Source organism: Pagrus major, chromosome 6 (assembly GCF_040436345.1).
Source record: "Pagrus major chromosome 6, Pma_NU_1.0".
Taxonomy (NCBI): domain Eukaryota; kingdom Metazoa; phylum Chordata; class Actinopteri; order Spariformes; family Sparidae; genus Pagrus; species Pagrus major.
The window spans coordinates 31442226-31463945 of NC_133220.1; the positions used below are offsets into that span (position 1 = coordinate 31442226).

Consider the following 21720-nt stretch of genomic DNA (forward strand, 5'->3'; position numbering starts at 1 on the left):
AATCATACCTGTGGTTTGTTAAGTGTTATGAGAGTGGATTCAAATACATACTTACTTTATTAGGCTTCATTATTCAATTACAAATATTATGTTATTTAGCATGCTTTCTAAAGTGATGAATATATGCAGGCTATAGAGCTTATACAATTCAATAGAACACAATTTAACAGAGAAAATAAAGCAGTTTGGAAGATTTCTGTTGACTTCCAGTACAACCAACAAATGTTTCTGGGTTAAATCTGAATACAGATTTTTGAGGGAAAAAAAACAGATAGCAGGTCTGCATTGGTTCCTTCATATGTATGCAGCCTGTAGCCCTTGTTATGCCTTGAAGAATTGCACACCAACAACAGGAACAAAAGTGAGCATAATGCCTGTTTGGTGACTGGATTAAGATGAATATGCCTCATAATTGAAAAACTGCACGTTTTAAAGATATGCTATAGTTGCTAATGTGTTTTCGGCGCATGATACATTGAGTTTGGCACATAACCACAATAACACAGGCTGGCCCTATCAGTGGAGATGATTTCACAGATATTTTCACAGTGGCCCCACAGAATAAAGCTCTGATGATTTATGAGTAATAAAGATATTAATCTTCACTGAATATAAAATTGAGTGATGTTGAATTTCTGTCACTTTATCAACTGACACAGAGCATTGTTTCTTTATTCTGACAGGTGTGAATTAATGGCGTCATTGTAAGCTGTCGGGAACATTAGCTTTTTTTTTCTCACAGCTACAGTTTTTTTTTCTTTCTCCTCAGTCCTCAATTCTGCTTCTTTTGTGTTTGACTGAGGTCAGTTAATACAGAGAAACGTTTGAAACATCCTATTCTCTGCCTTTTCCTCCCTTTTTGTATGAGGTTAAAATTATTCTCGCAATTCTCATTGATAGAGGCTACACACCAAGGTTTGTTAAGTGTATTGTCGTTGAAAAGCCCTTGACTCATGCTACTATTGCAGTCAAAAAATGGCTATTGAACGTGACCATGCTGGCTACTGTGGGACAGTCAGTACTATCTTTTGTTGCAAATGGTGCACTGTTGGCAGTGAACACACAGCCAATTCATTTCTTTGCCTGAGAATGTATGAGGTTACGGTAAGCACCTTGGGCCTTTTGTGAGCAAAATGATTACAAATATACAGATTTATTGTTGTCCTTGAATGACCTGAATTATTACTACTGGATGATCAGGAAACAACTAATGCACACCAGCAATAATTAGAAGAGAAAAGATTAGCAAGCATGTCGCTGCATTGTTTTAAATCCTCTTTTGGAGGCATGTTGGTTAATGTCTGAAAGGCATTCCCGGGCGAAGCAACGCAGCAGTCTGCTCTCTCTACACAAAGCAGTTGTATTCATGATTACAATTTAGATTATAAACCTAAACAATGTGTTTAAAATTACAGAATCTTCTGAGTGATCATTACATTTTCCACCGGCTGAGCTTTGAGTAGTGACAACTGCTCTGACAGCATCAATGGAATCTGCATATAGAGATTTAATCCCTTTGTGTTTTTCCCTTACTTTCCCTCACTTTTTGCCTTATAAAATCACCCTGCAGACTTGCATGTTTGTCAGGGGTGATACCTTTAAACACTGTGTTCAGTTTTGCATAAAAAAAGAATAGCTTACTCCATGCTAAAATTAGCATGAGGTTTGAATGCATCTGGGGGATTGGAAGCACACTCTGATGAGGTAAAAATGTGCCATGTGCAGGGAGACATTTTCTTGAATTAGATTTCCTATTGAGCAGTTCTTTGAATTATGCATTATGCTGTTCATGTCATCCTGTGCACAGGTCTGTCACTACTTTCACAACCGGAAGCCGAAGCTTTGTTTTGCTTTAAAGTTTCCGTAGCTTGAAGACATAATACATGATTGCGATCTCCATTGTGGAGGCAGTATATCACGTTCTACCACTGACTGTATTTGAAAGTAATTAGAGAACTGTCCAAACCAACGTTTTGCTTCGTTTGTTGTGCAGGTTGTGGCAGGATGGGGGTGACAAAGCAGCATCAGCAGCAAATTTCAGTAAACCTATCATTAGATGTGGAGAGAGCTTGTAGAGACGTGTTCTTGAGATCTTTAATAAATTCAAAAGCAATTTGGCAGTTGTACAGTAATTGTACAGATATTATGACACACAGGCCAGCCAACCAACTGTGGTGACCAGCCCTAATAATAATAATAAAAAAATAGACAGAGCAAAGATGCTTAAAAATGTCCTGTCAAAATAATGTTAGCTCTATTGTACATGAACTTTTTTTATAGTCTATACTGTATTGCAAAAGTCCATCGATTCAGTTTGTTACACTGCACTTTTTGCAGTATTATTATTATATTATACTATATAATTTGCTTTAAAAAATAAGGGAAAAAGCATGTAGGTATGAAAATACTTACACAAGTGCTGTATTTATATTTAAACCATACAAAAAATATGTAATAGATTACATTACTATTATTTGGCCTACTTAAACATTGATGGTTAGGGTGCTGGAGTAGCTTAATTGGTAGAGCATGCACCCCTTTGTGGACAGGGGAGTCCGGACCCTCTTTCCTGGGAAGAACAGAGATTTGCCCCCCTTTATAATCTACATAATTGATAACATAAGACTTTAAATTGTATAATAATTTGCATCAAACTTTAGCGCTAATTAAAGACATTAAACATGTGTTTTTAAGTTTTTAAAGATTGGTCCCCCCCTCCATATGCCTAAAAGTGGTTTGGTCTACTGCTGATCAGCCTGCACCTCCACACACATCAGTATATATCACACACATCAGTAATAAAGAGTATTGCCTCTGTGGAGCAGTCTATGGGAAGGTGACGTGCTGGCTGATAGTAGTAAGTAGCTACTCTGCAGGAGTTAGCTTAAAACAAAAGATGCTAAATGTCTCTCGCTAAAAAGCTGTGCTTATGCTCTGGTTAGATTTAGGCACCAAAAACTATTGGCTAGCATAGGGAAAGTGTTTTGGCATAACGTAGCTGGTTACCTGTGTTTGGTCGCCATAAACAAATGTCCTGAGGTCTCGGTAAAACAATATTTATTTTTTTTGCCACAAACGCAGCTGGAAAGTGTCTACTTAAAAGTGACGGTCTACTTAAAAAAAATATCCAGTGGCGTCACGTTTACAAATGTTGAAACGCCGCAGTCCCTGTTAAAAATACCTGCACGAAAGTCGGTTAATCACCATGTAATGTGAACGTGATATGACAAGTATGGCAGAAATGTAAGTACAATATGCTAGTCCATGAAATGAGAAACGCAGAAAATATAAGTGCTAAAATTGTATCCTAGTGACCGTACTAAAACACATTCTTACAGTTATGACTGCATTTTGTTCTGTATCTGTGTCTATACTAGGGGTGTCACGATTCTCCAAATCCTCGATTCGATTCAATTTTCGATTCTAAGGTCACGGTTCGATTCGATTCTCGATTTTTACATTTATTTTTTTTTAAAGCACAGGTTGCTATGCCATTTTTAGACTAGACTTTTATGCAATATAATATCTGACCTTGTACCACACTACATTGTCAAATTTAAAACATTTATTAACAACATAATGTAACAATAACTTATATACAGTATAGTTTAATAGAATGCCTAGTAATCACCGTTTTCTCTATAGACATTTGATATAACACTACTTTTGGTGGCACGTTTGGTGTCCCCTTCAGGAATCACTGTTGGGCATTTTTTACTGGCCCTCTGAATAAAACTAAATAAAAACACGTTAGTTGAAGTAAATAATTACATCGATGAAATTAGTCATTTGAGTTACCTCAGTAAACGCACACTGACATTTAAAACAAAATTGATTTTACCTGTATTCATGTCAACAGTAGGTTAACATCACTAGTTGAAACCAGACAGTGGCAATGCAAATATCCCTTAGGTGTAGTGGTATATGCTGCAATAGAAGTTAGATTACCAGATATCAGGAAAAATGTCAATATGATTGATATGTATGGCCTTTACCATTAATTTAAACTGTGTAAATTCATTTTGTGTCTGGTCAGTGACATATTCAGCAGGATTAAAGATTTAAACTTGCAGAATTGTGACATTTTTAAGGAATGAAATCATCTTGGATTCTGATATATTTACTTTGTGGCTCCATATGTTGGGATGTAAATCTGAGGTACACACATTAAGGCTTCCGTGTGAGACTCCTATAACAATCCCTGCAGCCTAAGCTCTCTGGACCTGCAACGCTACATTTGACATGGTGCTAGTTGTTGTTCTGTACTCATCTTAGTTAGTTCAAATGTAATGATAAAAACTGTACAATATTACCTGAAGTCCTCCTACACCTCTCAAACCATCAAGTTATTGAGTAACTTCCTGGTCAAGAAAGGTCCGCAAGAAACTCAATAAGGAGGGCTAAAATAATGATTAGGTGTCTGGATAATTTATGAATGTCATCACCTGCCTTAACTCCCGTACTTTCTGACCACGATTCAGCTTGTCCTTCCAGTCTGTCAGCTCATTACCCACAGCAGTCAGATCTCATCTACTACAGGTAGACCCTTCCGTGGCATGTCAGTAGATACGCATTTCACTGTAATTGCTGAAACATACATGTGTGTATACATTCATTATATCCCCCTCGGTACAGGTACGGTCACATTATGGTTCTGTCCTACGAAGTTGTTATTCTAGCTCAGGACAACAGACTTTAGGCTCAGGGGCTCTGTAGATACCAGCCACCTAAATACACCTGATTTATTTCACCAAGATTCATGCATTTTTATGAGAAATTAACGAATATGTTATCGCCCTATCGTTCCTTTATTCAAATCAGCAAACTTTGGCCCACAGGGCCCACTTTGGTCAGCCCTGGTGTGTTTTATCATGTAGTGAGTTCATTACCTCGCTCTCATAGTTTACAGTTTCAGAACCTTGACATTGCGTTCCTTCTCAGACTCGCATGTGAGGGCAATCGGAACAGAAGTGTAATGTGACTGTATTTTAACTGTTTACATTCTTTCATTCATGTGATATACAAAAAATGGAGTTACATTCAGGTAACTTCTATTTTGCATTGTCCTACTATTGAATGGCCGCAATCTGTGTAAGCAGTGAGTTTGCAGTAGGGTTGTCACAATGACAAATGAAAATGACAACACATTAAGAGGCATAAAACTTTTGTAACAAACATTAGAACAATATTTTACAGTGTTCAAGTTTGTGCAAAAATAACAAATAATAATAATAAACCTTGCTGTAACATCACTGACAATAATTAAACTGTCTGAGGTACTGCAAGACCACTTTTACATTTAGGCAGGCCAAGTCATAAAAATAAAAATAAAAAACAGTCAAATTAACTCAAATAAAATGAAAGTTTTAATTTCTTGGCTATGCCTAGCAGCAGCAGATATCAGTAGCAACTAGTTAACATCAAGATCTTTGTAAAACAGTATTCTTATAGCAGCTACACCTGTTCAAAAATTCTGAGATACAGTGCACAAAAAATCTGAAATCACACAAACGGCAATAAAGGATCAGAAAAGTGCAATGTCCTCTGGTCTAGTGTTTTCAACCGCAAATAATTTTATATGTTGTTAAATTTCCTCGGACAGGCTACCTCTATGTGGCTAACGTTTGTATTCGATTTGCTTAGCAAATGGCTAATGTGGCTAACAGATAATAATACGTTTATTTTCGTTGATGCTTATGATAAATGTTTAATACTTCAGTGATGTTGTAACGGGAGCTTTCCCGTCGAAATCTTGGTTGTTGGTCCTTCAGGTGCTCCGACAAGTTTGATGTGCCACCTTGCTTCGTCAACACCTCTTTGTAACATGGTTTGCGTACAGGCCTATCCTTAGCCTTTCCTTGGTTGTCTGCCTCATATGCAACATACTTCCAAACAGCACCTCTGCTGTTTTCCTTTTCAACCACAACTGGTCGCGGAGGCTGTGATGCACTTACCATGTTGACAAGGCTTTCATTTCCTTTGGGAATCACACACGCTTTTCTGGCTACAACCCACCTGCCTGCAGTCTGCCGTGGTAGCTGGTCACAGTATCACACCGGTCGGCAGCGTACAGGGTGGGTGTGTCCCTCCCTGTTTGTAGTTGTGTGTGTAGCTGGTGGAGGAGACGGGGGAAGCGCTGATGTTATTGATATATTCGATACTGTTGACAATCAGTATCGTATCCGTTTCTAATTCTTTGTATCAAATAGGTACTGTAGTATCGATATTTTTAACAACCCTATTTTGCAGTGACTAGGACTTTGCGAGATGTGTGTTTCTGACAAGTAGAACGTTACTGAGTTTTTTTCCTCATCATCAACGTTCAGTTTGACAATTTTAAACATGAATGGGCTCAGACTTCTAAAGGGAAACATGCAAACTTTGTTCTGCGCTGTATTTCTTTTTCGTCTTCTTCTACTACTTTTGATTTCAGTTTGGCAAAGTAAGATCCAACATCTGTGTTAACTTTCAACTGGATAAAACTGCCAATACAAAAAAGGATGATTGACGTAAATAAAGAAAGCTGAATGATATCTGTTTCCAGTGTCTCTGACTGCTTGTGGTTGCATCAGCCTTAAAGAAAAAAACTATTACAGAGAAAGAAGTGATTAAGGCTGTTCCTTTCCCTTGTCTTCAAAGTGTCATTGATATTTTCTAAAGCCATGCACACTGCGTTAATGGCGCCTTAATGGAGTAACTGAGACTTCTATTGTGTTGTTTACATCAAAGAGCTCTAACCACACAAAAACCACTTGATAACACCTCTGCATGGACACACAATCCTAACATCACTGGGCAAACAAATAAATAAATAAATGAGCTAATAAGAGCGGGTTGACGGAAGTAAATGAAGCCGTTTCCCAGATAATTGCTCTACATAAATCAGACTCTATATCTTATTACCATCTGAATAGCTGCTCAAGACACGTCTCACTTCAAATCATTCTTCTCTGTGCCGTGGTGTCGTGACAGGAGGTTCAAATTGATATCTTTTGTCTGCTTGTGGTTTTGCCCCTCTAAACACTTTGAGCAGCACCAACCTGTTTTCTGCCGCTGACTAATTGGCTGCTTTACAAACAGGCCTGTGTCTCTAAGTTTATACTTAGATGTGTTGTCTTGCCTTGTTGTCCTACAGAGAGCAGTGTCCTGCAGAGTCCTGTTTTCACCAAGCAGCCTGGAAGCATTGTATATCCCGTGGAGACTCTGGAGAGGAACAGGGAGGTGGTGTTCAGCTGTGAAGCCCAGGGAAGCCCACCTCCAATCTACCGGTGAGTGTGTTCCATCTTGTCTTTAACAATCCTTCTGCGTGTTAACACCTTAACAATAACAGTGACCTGTTGGGAAACCTTAAATATCCATAAATCCTTTAACATAATGCAACATGTTCACATTTTTTTCCAACTTAACCATCAAATGATACTTACTGATTGATCACAAGGGGCACAGAGTCGTTCACACCCATTAAATGAATAGTTAAACAAGTACTCAGATGCACTGCAAAACTGGGGTTAAAAAATACTGCAAAAAGTCACAAAAGCACAAGTAAAGTACTCATCATTCAGTAAAATTACTCATTATGCAGCGAGGAAACTGTCAGTTTTACATTTTTATTATGTTATGTCTTATTTTTCTTATTCTTTTATTTTGTTTTTCTATTCAACATTGTTACAACTGATGCTGAAGTGCCATAGAGCCAGGCGTACCAGATGTGCAATTATGATCATATTTGTACGATAACTTTGCTGTACGATCAACAATCACAAAATTGCCATAATGTATAATAATTTGATCGTTTGGTGATGCTTGTAATAGTAGTGGGTTTCTGACATGATCAGAATAGCAAAGGACGGATCCTAGGTCTCATGTGACCTCTTTCCATCCAGTCGTGCAAGGTGTAAGCTCTGATGATAAACATGACTGGCGAGTACGGCTGTCGTTTGAAGCAACTTGCAGGCGGAGCTTGAACTTTCTCAGTAAGAGGATGTAAATGCACCACTAATTCCTGTTATATGTTAGTTAGCTTGGCTCGTGGCCTTAACTGTTTTCATGCAGAATATGAGCAGTCGTGCTGTCTCGTACTGCTATTACAAAATTGTGTGAGTGATGGACTTATAGACACACCTTCCACGCATCATAGCTACATCAGCTTGCTCTAAAGAAAAACTCGATGAAGATTTGAAGGCGTGTCAACAATTTGGTTAAATACGTGTTCTTTAAGATTACGCATTATAACTTGTGCAATAACTTTTTTCTAAAATACGATCATTTTAAGTCTCTGGTAGGTAGGGTTGGGTACCGTTGACATTTGATCTAATATAGTAGCTATAAAAATATAAACATAACTGTTAGAAGGAACATTAGTATAACAGTAGGGGGCAGCAATACACCATCGCAGCATTTCGTCAGCCTTATAAAAAGTCGAAGAAGCAGCACTGGTATTGTCTGTTATATTGTTAATGTCGTCACTATTGCAGCGCTTGCATATTATAGATTTGCCAGAAAATACTATGTAATTGTCGTTCTTTTGGTTTCATACCAAGGTTCGGACGTGGTAAAAAAATCCCACATACTGTTTTAAGATAAGATAAGATAATCCTTTAACAGTTTTAGCATGCTGAAAAAGAAATTTGTTATCGTTTGATTTATTGTGAGTTGATACTCAACAGTACCAACATAATTCAGTCAGTACCCCTAAAAGCAGTACCCAACCTTCCTGGTTAGATAGTTGAGCTTCCCGAGCTGCATAGTGCAGAATATAGAAGTAAATAGAAGGTAGTAGTAATAAAAACAAAGATAAAATAAGATAAATTAGTACTGAAAAGATACCTTTTTTTAAATAAGATAGGCATCAAAAGAATTGTCAACACTTAGATTTTCACCAAATTGAGTATCAGAAGTAATCACTGTAGTTGTGTGTACATGCAGTGATAACAGAAACTGCCGTGAACACATTTAATGCTGGTGCTGGTTGTCTTTTTGTGATGCAGGTTCGCTTAAATGTGGACAAGTACAAGCATTAACAAAACCACGGGGTTCAGCTTTAGCGCACATCTTACCCATTTACCCTATTGCAATATCACACTCCCTCTTTACATCACCCACAGCATAAGTGGAGCAATAGCACCTAAGCTCAAAACACATCCATCACAAATGGAAATATGGAAATAGGAGTGGCAAAACCCATGAAGAATTCCCTTTTTTGTCTGTTTGATTTACATCAGTACATTTTTTGACAGCATTGGGCCCAGGCAGTTAGGTGAATGTATTTTGTTTGTTTTTTTTTCCCATTAAAAACACACACAAAAGCATATGATTCAACAACAACATCACAATGCTTCTCCTTATCTTAAACTAAGGTTCATAAAGCTGGTACTGTTTTAATTCTTTAAAGCAGTTTTATCTGTTTTACATGAATATGGAAATGCAAACCAGAATGGGTAAAAGGGTTGTTAGAACGGTTCACAGTCTCGGAAAGAGTTAAATCAGTGTAATTCCTGATCGTATAGTAAGAATACAAAGTAATTACAGAGTTATGGATTTGCAGCTTTGTCGTGTGATTCAAACTGAAACGATGAGCTGTACAACAGAGATCGCACATTGTTCTTTTGATCTAAGACAGTTTAATCCATACACGCTGCATGACACTTTTGTTCTGAAACTAGAAACCAGAAAGTTTCTAATCTGACAAAGCCTGAAGCTGCCCCACTGACACTGAATTCTTTTTTTCTTGCACTCAAAAAGTGTTTGGAGCTTGTACTTTCAAATGTGCTTTACTTCATTGTAGTCGTCACAGTAATGAAGCAGTGAAAGCGTCCACATCCTGTAATATAGTGCTGAGTATTGTCCTTGTGTCCCCAGACTCGGTCTTCCATTCATCCCGAATGAAACCGCTCCAGGATTTGCGTCTTGATGCAGCAACAAGAGAGTCTTGGCTCTGTTGTTTCTAGCTTTAGAAAAGTCTTGTTCATCCTCGCAAATCAAGCCTGAGCTGATCAGGATCATAGGAATGTATTACATCAATTTCTATTTTGTGCTGGATTTTCCCTTCAACCCCCTGCTGGAAACATGTCTGGCGTGTCTGTGGCCCAGGAATGCATGTTAAGCCTCACACCCAGCTCAGACATCGTTTTTCCTGCTGCAGAGTTCAAAGAGCAGCTGTTTTTTGCCCTCTTTATTTCCCTCCTCTCATGGACCATTAGTCTATTGAAGGGGTGTTGTGTTGGTGTTGTGTTGCAGCATCTCAGGCAAGTAAAAGCTCAAATCAATCATGTTTGCTCACGGAAATTGCTGGGCTGAGATTTTGGAAGGATTGGTACATTTAATACTTGGGATTGAGCCAGCTTAGAGGATGACCTAATCAGCCGTTTCCTGTCAAGGTCGCTGTGCGGTCCTGTCAGAGCAGCCACCGTCGCCTCCTAAAGATGTGTTGCAACAAACAGACAACAGCTAAATCATGTTCAAAGTTCATTAATTGTACATCCCACAGCAGTGAAGTTGACAGTTTGAGCTGCAGTGTTTACATTAAATGCCACAAGCAAAGATATGTGCTCAGCATCGTTCGCACTAAACCTGAATCAAGGGACGCAGAGGATGTTTCCTTTCTTCAAAGAGGAGAATATAGGGAGGCGGTGACATAAATTCAATTCCAGGCACTCAACTGAATTGTTCCTTTGATAAATATGGACTGATGAATAAAATAAAATACATACGTACAGTTTTTTTTCTAGATATATTCACCAATGTGTATCATTGAGTCTTTATCCACCAAACCAGTAGGTAGTCTTATACCACACACACCGTACTTCTCATAATATCTTGTGAGAGTTAAATGAGAAGATTGATATCACAGTCACATCTGCCAGCAGATGTATCTTTATTTCACACCTATATACATTTTACTCACAATTCAAAATGAAAGGACACAGCAAAATTAAACATAAAACATAAAAAACAAAAATACAGTATCACAGTCGCAAGATACCTTAACAAAAATGATTATTTAAAAACCGGATGGATATTTAAACCTGATAATAAATCTACAAAACTTGTTAATGAATGTTTTAATGTTTATTTTTTTGTATACTTTTACTGTGTTTGGGTCCTGGCATCTATGTGGATACCACCTTACGCACACCACCCATCGAAACACCGTTGTAGACCAAGTAAACCCCCCCACGGGAACGGCACTCTCCAATGGCAGTTATTGTGTGTTTTGTCTGTTTTCTGTCAAATGAATAACATTTTTTATCCAAGTGTAGGGAGGTGGAGAGAGAATCTCTGTAACCACAAATGATTTTGCACAGCAGTAGTAAATCAATGAGTAGCAGCCACACAGCAGATCCATGCCACGCACTAGCCAGCTAACAGTTACTGCAGCTTTTTCTCTGTCTTTTTGCTTTTTGTGCGGCAGTGGGCAACCAGTGTTAAGGCGCATTACCTCCTCACCTACGATAACAAAACGAGAACAGACAGAAACAGAAATGATTTAAGGGGGTGCTGGATTATTCAAATGTCATATGTCATATTAACTTGATATCAATATTTATTTATTTTTATATCACGGTTATTGTCAATATCGGTTATTGGCAAAACCCCTGCCCCCAATATACAGAATCCGAAGGATCCTTTACAAACAGCCTGGTGCCAGACATCGCAGGACATCCCCAGACTGGAAATGGGGAAACAGCTAGCCTGGCTCTGTCTCATGATCCCGCTACCAGCATCTCTAAAGCTCATTTTTTAATATGTTTATATCCTTTGTTGAATTAGTACAAAAATTGAACTGTAGCAATTTCAGCAGTATTCCAGATAAACTAGGGATTTGTTGTTTCTACACTTCCATATTTTCCCATCTGCGAAAGCATTGGCTGGTGATGTTTTTACCTTTTGTGTGTCCATGTGTTTGTCATCATGGCAAAATGTGGTCCTGGAGACACCTTTTGTTGCGGGAACTAACATAGAAGCAGTTTTGAGTATTCTCGCAGGTGTTCATATGTCTGTCTGTCTGTCTGCATTTTGTCAGCGCAATAGCATCTTAGCCGTGTAAGATACAGTTACGGAACTTCACAGGCGTGTAGTTGAGATCAAAATGAAGGCCGAGTTCGAAGATGGGTGTGGTCTGACCCATAAATACTGAGTACTCATGTAGTAATGTTGCAGTGACTACTGAGTCCTCATGGATCGGAGCATCAACATCGCGACTAGCGTTATAGGGTTATTCACAAGACTCTTCTTCTGGAGACCAGGGTCTGCGTCCCGTTTGTGACCGAGAGTCAAGTAATTTATGTAACATAAGTAAGTTTACCAACATAAATGACGTAACTGCATACATGCATGTCGACATGCATGTATGCATGTCGCATACTTAGAAGACTGAATGCAGTTATTTTAACCCTAAGTATGTCCTAAACCCTAACCAAACCACAACCATTTGACAATGTTAACATTCCAAAAGTCATAATATGTTATAATATGTGAACTGTTTGTTAGCACGCTTTATTTTGACAGTCTAACCAGACGTTGTATATTACGTAATTGCTGCAAATTTGACCACGGAGGCTTTAATTTGAAAGTGTAACTGGACGTTGCATGTAATGTAAAGTGCCAACTAGCTCATCACATGCAAAAGTGATGCTAGAGGGGTAGGTAGAGTGTCATAGTTTGAAGTTTAAGGCCACTGACCAAGCTCCTGAATTTGACTAGTTGGGAATGAGACTGTTGATGTGTGCCATACACTTACAAACAGGCAACACTAAAACACTACATACAGCGAAATAACTACATAAATTAACAAAAACTGATTATCTGGGCATCTGGCTCATCTTTTACCTATTGTGGCAATGTGTTAAGTGGTATGATATGGTTCCCAGAGTTGATTTTTTCTATGCAGAAACCTACCCATGGATGACATCTGTAAAAGTGATTTCTTCTACCCTTCAAGAGCAGGGGCAGTTGTAGGAAACACCTTGTATTTATTTCTCTCACATATATATATATATATATATATATATATATATATATATATATATATATATATATATATATTAGATTTTAGAGTGCACTACATTAACATGAAATATTCTATTATTGGATTGAGAATTAAACTGAAAATAATTACTTAAATTGTAATTTTTTAAGGTGTGGCGTTTACAAAGTAGAAGTTCTAACATTTTTTAGCACATTACAGGGCCAGGCTTAAGAAAAAAAGGAACAGACCGTCTAACATTCAGAGCCTCATAAGCCAGATGGTGTGGTATTATGCCACTGTGTACACGGCCTGTTGTTACATGATTACATAAAGCATGTGCCTTACAAATGGAGCTGCTGTCGTGGCCTGCTTGCCAACATAAATCATTGTAAATAGAATTATTAAATAATCTAGTTTATATGTGTTTGATGTAATCTGTTGCGATATACTTCCCACGGAGGAGGACACACAGTGACACAATCATGTTATTTGAAGTTCCCCTCATGCTGCTTTCTGTCACTGTTCCTGAACTAGTCTACATTTAATCTTAGTTAGAAAGTGCTTGAGTTTCCTAGAAATTAGAGTATCTGTCACTTAGCGGCTTTAAAGTTGTTATCTAATTGGCTTAAAGCGACAAGAGCTGTCATAGGGCATTCAATTTGTCACAAAAGAGCACTGGAAGCTTTGGGTGAGCAATTATCTTTAACTACCACTATGTTTAATTACCACACACATACTTTTAGGGTCCTTTCAGGGATTCACAATATCTTCCTCCAACTGGGTAAATTCTTTATGCGTTTCAACATGATGACTCACTCAGATACATCAAAACATTTTATAGGCTTAATTAGCAAATCCAGTCAAATGTTTGAGAGAAACATGGGTAGAGCATCAAATCCACAACTGACTTCTGCAACATTTGGTTTTCAAGCTGTCACCCCATTAAACCTTTCAGTACGGATACAATGCAGAGCCTCTCCGAGCAATTATGACTGTGAAAGGGCTGCTTTCGTATTTGACGGGATCCCTTTTCAGAACCAGAGGGAGCCACTTTCTGAGCCTGATACTGAGGTTTAGGCCGTCAGTCGACTCCTTCCCCTGTCCACTTCACTTTCTTATTCCAGTTGCAGGTGTTACCTGGCTGTAAAATATTTCTCTTGGTTTTTTGTTTTGTTCCACTTCAGCTGCAAATGAATCGCTGCTGTGGTCCTGTGAGACTGCAGCCACCACCCCGCCCCCCCCAGGCTCTTCTCTATTGTGTGTAATAATAAGGCTCTGGAGAGCATACACTTACTTATAACTGAACCGGAGAGGAGCCATGAAAGACTATTGTGCTACATATTTTGTCTATTAAAAGAAAAAATTCTGTAGAGGCACTTTGTGAGTGCTGCAATGCCCGGCCCACAAATAGCCTGCTGTTTGTGAGAAGCTTCAGTGTCGGGTAGGCGGGTAAGCAACACAGTCTGACATTGTTTTTCATGTAATCAGCTCCTACTTGTGTATTATGTGGTGATCCTGCACTGACTCCAGTGGCCACGGCACCGAACATAGTTGATTTTCTGCAACAAAACAAGCAAATGAGTCTATTCTATAGGGTATAATATACTATAAAGGGTGTAATATAGCAAGAAAATAGCACAGAGATAATGCAACAACACTGTCAGTGTTTTCCCAAAAAGGGTCTTATGCCTCAAAGGCACAAAATTGGCACAACACGGAGAGTTAAGATAGGAGTGCACAAAAACAGCTTTGCACAACTTCTGTCTACTGTACAAAAGGGCTTTAGCAAACCCCCCTTCCTTCACATCAAAGCTGCTTTCTTTTCCGAATGAAACAATACTCTGTTTTCCCAGCTGAACCTGAAATTATTCAGAGAAAATTAAAAAAATCAAAGCAGAGGGAAATATAGAACTTCTCCTCAAAGAAATAATCAACCGCTAAATCACCTTGGGCCCTAATCAAATCTGCATTGTCCATTTTCCAATAAGGTATAAAATGCTCCTTTTATGCTTGTTTATCCGTGCAGAAGCTCTTGTTGCTCTGATGGTTATACATCATTGATAACAAATAAAAGCGTCTGAGCTCATTTTGTGCCCCGGTTGAAGTAAGTTATGGCTTGAAACCATTTTTCTGAAATGACTGATTTTTCCTCCCACCTGGGTTTCTTCTAATAAGGTGCTTCTGTGTGCAGAGATTGGAGAAGCTGTTGCCATTTTAAGCGAATTATACCCTTCGTTGATCACCCCTAACACCAATGATTATCATGTGGACTAGTCTAGAATACACAAGCGTGAAGACAAGGTTGCAGGCATTTGTTTTAATTGTCGCACCATAATGATTAAGTAGCATTTTCATGCAGTTTGACTGGGGTCTGGCAAGATGGATGGGCTGCAATGCTATCTATTCTCAGGAAGTCAAGTCCTTGGCACCACAGTGGTTCACTGCTGCTTAGATTAACACTAAGCTGGAGGGCATGATTTCTGGGCTCTCTCCACCTTTTATTTCTTTCTGTTTCTATACAATCAAATGTACAGACTACGTAGTCTGTAATGCTTCCATCTCCCCAGTCTGTCACTGAACAATATTTAAGTTGTTAATTTAAATGTTAATTCTCCTCGTTTGTTTTTTAGGTGGAAATTGAATGGCACAGAAATCAGTCCCAAATCTGGATCTCACTACAGCCTTTCTGGAGGCAATCTGAGAATCAGCCATCTGAACAAAGACCAAGATGCTGGAACGTATCAGTGCCTGGCGTCCAACTCTTTTGGGACCATCGTCAGCCGAGAGGCCAGTCTAACCTTTGCATGTAAGTCTTGTTTTTTTGTCTGTCTCTCTCTGGGCAAACTTTTGTGGCGTTTGAGTTCTGATAAAGATATGCAACAGAAAAGAGACACTTCTCTCTGGGGAACTATTATCTCCCTGTGGGTGCTGCCTAGAGATTACTCTAAGTCATCACAGCAGATCAAACAATCCTACGGAAAAGTCAGTGTGAAGTGAATCTTAGAGCAAGGCTTCTTTATGGTAAATAATATAACTGCTATGAGTGCTGCTTTCTACTGTTAAGGAGCCAGTGTTAAAAAGTGTATTTTATTTAAAGCTCACCACTCTCATAGCATCGTTGTCCACTGCACAGGCAGCAGTTCTCAGAGAAAAAGCTCTAAAAGCCCACCGTAGACTCCTGCTCAACACCAAATGAATCAAAGAGCCAGATGTTCTCTGCACAAATTGGAAGAGACCAAAAACAAAGCTAAAATGGAGTGAATATTGTACTTAAATTCAGATGGCTAAAAATATGAATACAAATGAATACTAGAGTTGCTCTGTGTCTGCAAGATGACTAAAATGTTCACCCTGTCAACTTTATATGGTAGTAATATGCCAGCGCTGCACTGGCAATAGGCCAGCTTTAAGCAGAAGTACAGAAGTATTCAAAAAAATATTCATTATGCAGTATAGCCCATATTAATGTGCTACATTATCATATTAGCTTCATAGTTGTGGCTGATTTGAATGAAGGCAATATTAATTTCCTTCTGTGAGTAGTTTTTAACCGTGCATCTTTAATAATGAATAATAAATAAAATTAATCTGTACCTATAACTGTCAACTAAATGTTGTGGAGTCAAAAGCACAATCTCTCTATTGTAGAGCTGTGGAGGCATAAAATAACAAATTGAAGTAAAGAACAAATATCTCAAAATTGTACCTTCCACCAAGTTTCAGTGTGTATTTATCTAAAGGTTAATGACACTCAGTGTTAATGTTAGTTGTACGCTAGTTCAGCCTGCTGACTAGCTAAACCATGCTGTATGGAAAAACAATGTACATTATTTTGAAACCACTGCCAAAAAACAAAGTAACACCAAACGAAAGAAAAACAACATTGCAAGCTGCACAGTCAGCACTATAGTTTTGCAGATTAATGTTTCTTTAATGACTAATTTTCACCGATTTCCAACCATCATAATGATAGATTGCTTGACAGATGTTGATGAGGCTAACTGACAGCCTCTGGACTTCATATCCCTAAAGCAACAGGAAGTCAATAATTGCCTACTGTAAGTGCCATTTATCGGTCGGGCATAAATGATGACATTAACAGCAAGTGAGTGATCGCTCGCTCAGATTAGATTCTGAGGTTTAGCGTTCGGGGACAAGGCCACCAATATGTCTCGGGCCCATTTGTTTGGTCCCCTGGACCAGTGAGAAGTCAATCTGCAATCTGATTCTGCTAGTGGATTCCCACCATGATAGGATGACAGTTCCATCAATTGTTGGGCTCTGACCTTACCAGCCTTCAGTTGTTGTCACCGAGTCAGAGTGTGCATGTTTGACCGAGTGTCATCTATCTTCTTTATTGCTCTCGGTATAGCTTAATTAACTCCACAGCATGACGGAACGGTGAAGGTTCAAGTGAATAATTTAAAGGTCAACTGGTATTACTGGAGATTGTCATGTAATTCTTTATAAAAATTTAAGGCAACTAAAGTACAGGAATTTTTCTCCTGCAGGGAGGCAGGCAGAGATATTCTGCCCGTGTAACACAGACTACCAGTCATACACACCGACATGTGTTCTAGGTGCAAGTGGTGTTTCAGCACCTATTCCATTTCCCTCCAGTAAAGACCATGACCTTTCGTTGGTAATTAGTTTTACGCATAATTTGACTGTAATTTTGACACCAGACAGACTTTGAGTCTACTCACACCTCTAATAAGCCTGGTGGTAATTACAGCTGTCAGAGCCAAAATGGGAGTAATCATTTTGAACTATAAAAATGCACATCTGCTACACCTGAAAGGTCAAAAGTCAAGATATTTAAAGATCATCAAATCTTTGATCTAATTTTGCACTGGCTTTATTGTATCTAACTTCCTGTAATTCATGTGTTTCCTGTTGAAATGGGATTAAACATAATACATTGAGGGATCAGCTGAGAGTATATATCAATAAGACAAATTAGAGCATTGAAGAAACTTGTATTTGATCAAAGCATGAAGGGGTGGGACTGTAAAATTTGTGATACTATTGATTAATTAGGGATTTTGATTTACACCATTGCACTGGGTGACATGTCTTGACAATGAACATCGGTACTCAATCCTTTTGAGTCAGTCCCACTTAAATTTCCCTATGGCTTAAATATCCATTAGAGCACCAAATTTGTATAATCCACGTCTGAACATAGTCCCTAAGAACTATTTACTCCTGATCTTCAGTCTTCAGTAGGAACCAGTGGTGTTGGGGCTGAGAGCCACAGACAGGTGGTTGGAAAGTTTTTAGTGACATACCAACACATTGCTGGTTTGTACTTTCATGAAATTTGTAGACAGTCAGTAAAAATGGGGTATCACTCATCGTAAAGAAAACAGTGTTCCTACTGTCTTGCCCCACTCAGGACAAGACAGTAGGAATAAACAACACGAAAATGCAATAAACTCAGCACTGACAGCACTGACCAGTTCACTGACAGGTAAAGAGAAGTTGCATTCGCATGGCTCTTCTCAGCTGCCTGTTGCAGGGCCGAGTCAGGTCACATGAGATTAACAAACACACTAAACGCTCGAGGCAGCAGCATTTTGCAAATTATTGTTCTTATCAAAGTAGTCTGGATTTGAAGAGAGCACAGCCATATAGCTTAGAAGAGGTAGAAGAAGAAGTCTGTCTGCACAAGGAGGTTACCCATCCCAGGCCACAATGCAGTGTCCTTTGTCACATAATTCGCCATGTAATTTTTGCTTTCTGCTTGAAAGTACTGATGAGAAAAACAACAATTCAAAACATTTATGATTTGCGAAATGAACAGAAAAAAAAGTTTGTAATCTCAGTGATGCTGCTAGCCAGCAGAAGTTTAGACTACGTTAACCTACTGTATGCTTGAGTCATTTTAAGAGCTGAAGGTACAGATATAAAGTAAATGTTTACTGTTTCCTCCTTGCTATAATAATAGTTTTAAAGAGAAATGACAGAACCCCAATTTTGTATTTCATTGCGAACGCTCTCAGTGGTATGTTGAATCCTTCTTTAATAATAGAGGCAGGCAGGCAATGATCTTTATTTTTCATGCGATACATCTTTCTCCTGTCACCCTCTATGATCAGCTTCCTGACCACAGGGCAAATGTTTTTCCTCTGGAATGACCAAGACAAGCGAGACCTGAGTAGATTTGTAGCCTGACCCAGGAATAAAGGTGATGCTGCAAACTGTATGGCATCAGTTGTCTGTGTTTCTGAACTAAGCCGTGTGATTCATAGTCAATATGGCCATATGTGTCATAAATAATAGACATTGTTGGAGATATGCTTTTAGATGGATGCAGCACCAATTAAATAAAGACTACATTTTATAGATTTTATTTACCAATATACTGTATTGCAGCTAATATAAGAACTCTGGTCAAAATATGAACATTACTTTGAACCAGAAGTACAGTATCTTATAATAATATTTTAGTATGAACAAAAATAAGTATGTGTAATGTTGAAGGTATTGATTGTAGTTAAAACCCACATAGAGTTTTCGGCTCTGTGGGTGAGGGGACAGAAACCCGACTCCAAAGAAATCCTAATAAAGCTCCTTACTCTGCTAAATGTGCAAATAGGCAGCGTTGTGCTGTAGCTGTCACAGTGGAAAAGACCAAACATATTTCTAAGGTTTTTCAAATATGTGATTTTTTTTCAATAAAGTTAAAACGTAACCAAATTATCCTCCAGTATTTATCTAAAGATGACCATAATCAGAATTAATTCTAAACTACTGACAATGTAGTCTGAAATAAGCTACATTGTGACTGAATTATAAATATTTACAACCTGAGACATTTCTTACATCATTAGTCAATTGATCAAATCATGTATTAATTGAGGCTTCTAGATATCTATCTATAATTTTACGTGAGAGGAATGCTCTCAAACATTTACATTCTGAGAGCTTTAGCAAATGTACCTACATCATTAATGAATTCACTCATATTTTAATGGGAATCTGCCAAGCTTTGATGTCATTTATTGCCATAATAATTTATTATCCGTATGGAAAGGATGCGTGAAAAAAATATTGTGAACTGTGAATGTTCTAAATTTTGTGGCATATTTTTAAGGCAAAATCTACTAAGTGCTTGAAGTTAAAAAGTATTTGAACATTAACTTCACACATTACTGAGGGTAAGTGATTCCAAACTGAAATAAACTTCTCGTTAATCACAAGAAACTATATTTAATTTAAAACTGGGTCTTAAAATTGATAATGAAGTCCTGATAGTGAGTCATTGGGAGCAGAACTTCCTGATTTCAGGAGAGCGCAGTGAACATGCTCTGACTTCTAATTTAGTCATTTAGCCATGATTGTGATGGATTTCTGCCTAATGTTTAATTAAATAAGCATCAGTGGTGTCTTAATCTTGTTCCTAGAGGGTAATCTTTCTAAAATGCATTATTAGTGTTGTTGACGTCACAATGCATCGTCTCTGCATGATAATTGTGCCATTTCAGTGTAGACATGCATGTAGGTCTTCCTTTTACAATTACATTGTCATCCAAAAATTCAGCTTGCTGTTTTCTTTTTAATATAATATTACCTAGCACTTCATTATACTTTAATACTTAAGATACTGCTAAAAACAACTGAAACCTCAGTCTGAATTTCTCTTTGCAAAGCTGTGTGCAGGACCTCTGCTTCCTGAACATGTTATATATTCTGGAGACAAAAGTAAACACACTGTACAGTGCAACTCCGCTCTTCTGCAAAATGATATTCCTTGGTTAACACTTGTTAGTCTACATGCTCCACGACGCCTTCAAGGTTATCCTTTGAAATTGGCGGGACTCCAAATCCTTCAGCATCCCCCTCCGTGTCACAAACTTTTGATGGATGATGCTACTCCTTGCAAGGGTTGTGGCTGTCTACCCCCCGAGGCAAGGATAACTGATGGGCAGTGGGCGCTCCCACTCAATACTCACTGCCCTTGATTAGTATGTCTATTGATTCTATATCAGTGATTATGTAAAAGATGTACAGCCATAATTCAAACTGATGAACAGGCTGTATATTCATTATCGGAATTACAGCGTGGGCCGCTTACATGGGTGGCACTGAGAGGGCCTTGCTTTGAATGCAGTGACAATCTTATTCAGTGCTGAAATTTCCACAATGCCTTTTTATGACCACAGAGTTAAGAAGGTTCAGCTCCATAGGTCCAGAGGAGGTCCAGAACATTCTTGGTAATGGAGCTCGCCTTGTTTTGCGTGGGAGTGTACATGTATATTCAGTTACTTATAGAGTCTCATCAGTGTCAGACAAGCTCATATTTTGCCAAGCATATAGGAGTGAGACTTCCTGATGTCATCAGACTAGGCTTTAAAGCCTTGGGGGGGGAACATGAACACCTCATTTAAATGCAAATAAATCCTCTCGACTCCTCTCAGCTGTTGTGATAATGTGGAGTGAGTATATTGACTTAGTTAATGAGGTGTAAATAGCTAATGGGTGTACTCTGGCTTTTACTTTTTTATCTGCAGTACACTATCAAGATATCACTCTCAAGGACCTGCTTTATGGCTGCATAACTCAGGATTTACTGTTAATCTACAATACTGGTTAACAATTGAGATGCACAAATAGTTAGGAACTTTGTTGACTGTCTGAGATTTTGTCAATAAGGCTTAGAAGTCTATTTCTATTGTATTCTATTATATTTCTTACTTCATGTCCAAAAGACAACCTATATACTCTTTTAAACTTTACTATTGACAGAA

At 38.3% G+C, this 21720-nt stretch overlaps 1 protein-coding gene across 1 annotated transcript in view; it reads left to right on the top strand.

The window, feature by feature from the left end:
- The first annotated feature begins 6139 nt into the window (after positions 1 to 6139).
- cntn4 (contactin 4) overlaps positions 6140 to 21720 on the top strand; it is a 122722-nt gene continuing 107141 nt past the window's right edge. The window contains exons 1-3 of the mRNA XM_073468269.1: positions 6140 to 6183; positions 7125 to 7268; positions 15598 to 15773. Of these exons, the coding sequence (XP_073324370.1) occupies positions 6140 to 6183; positions 7125 to 7268; positions 15598 to 15773 (364 nt within the window). The remainder of the gene's footprint in view (positions 6184 to 7124; positions 7269 to 15597; positions 15774 to 21720) is intronic.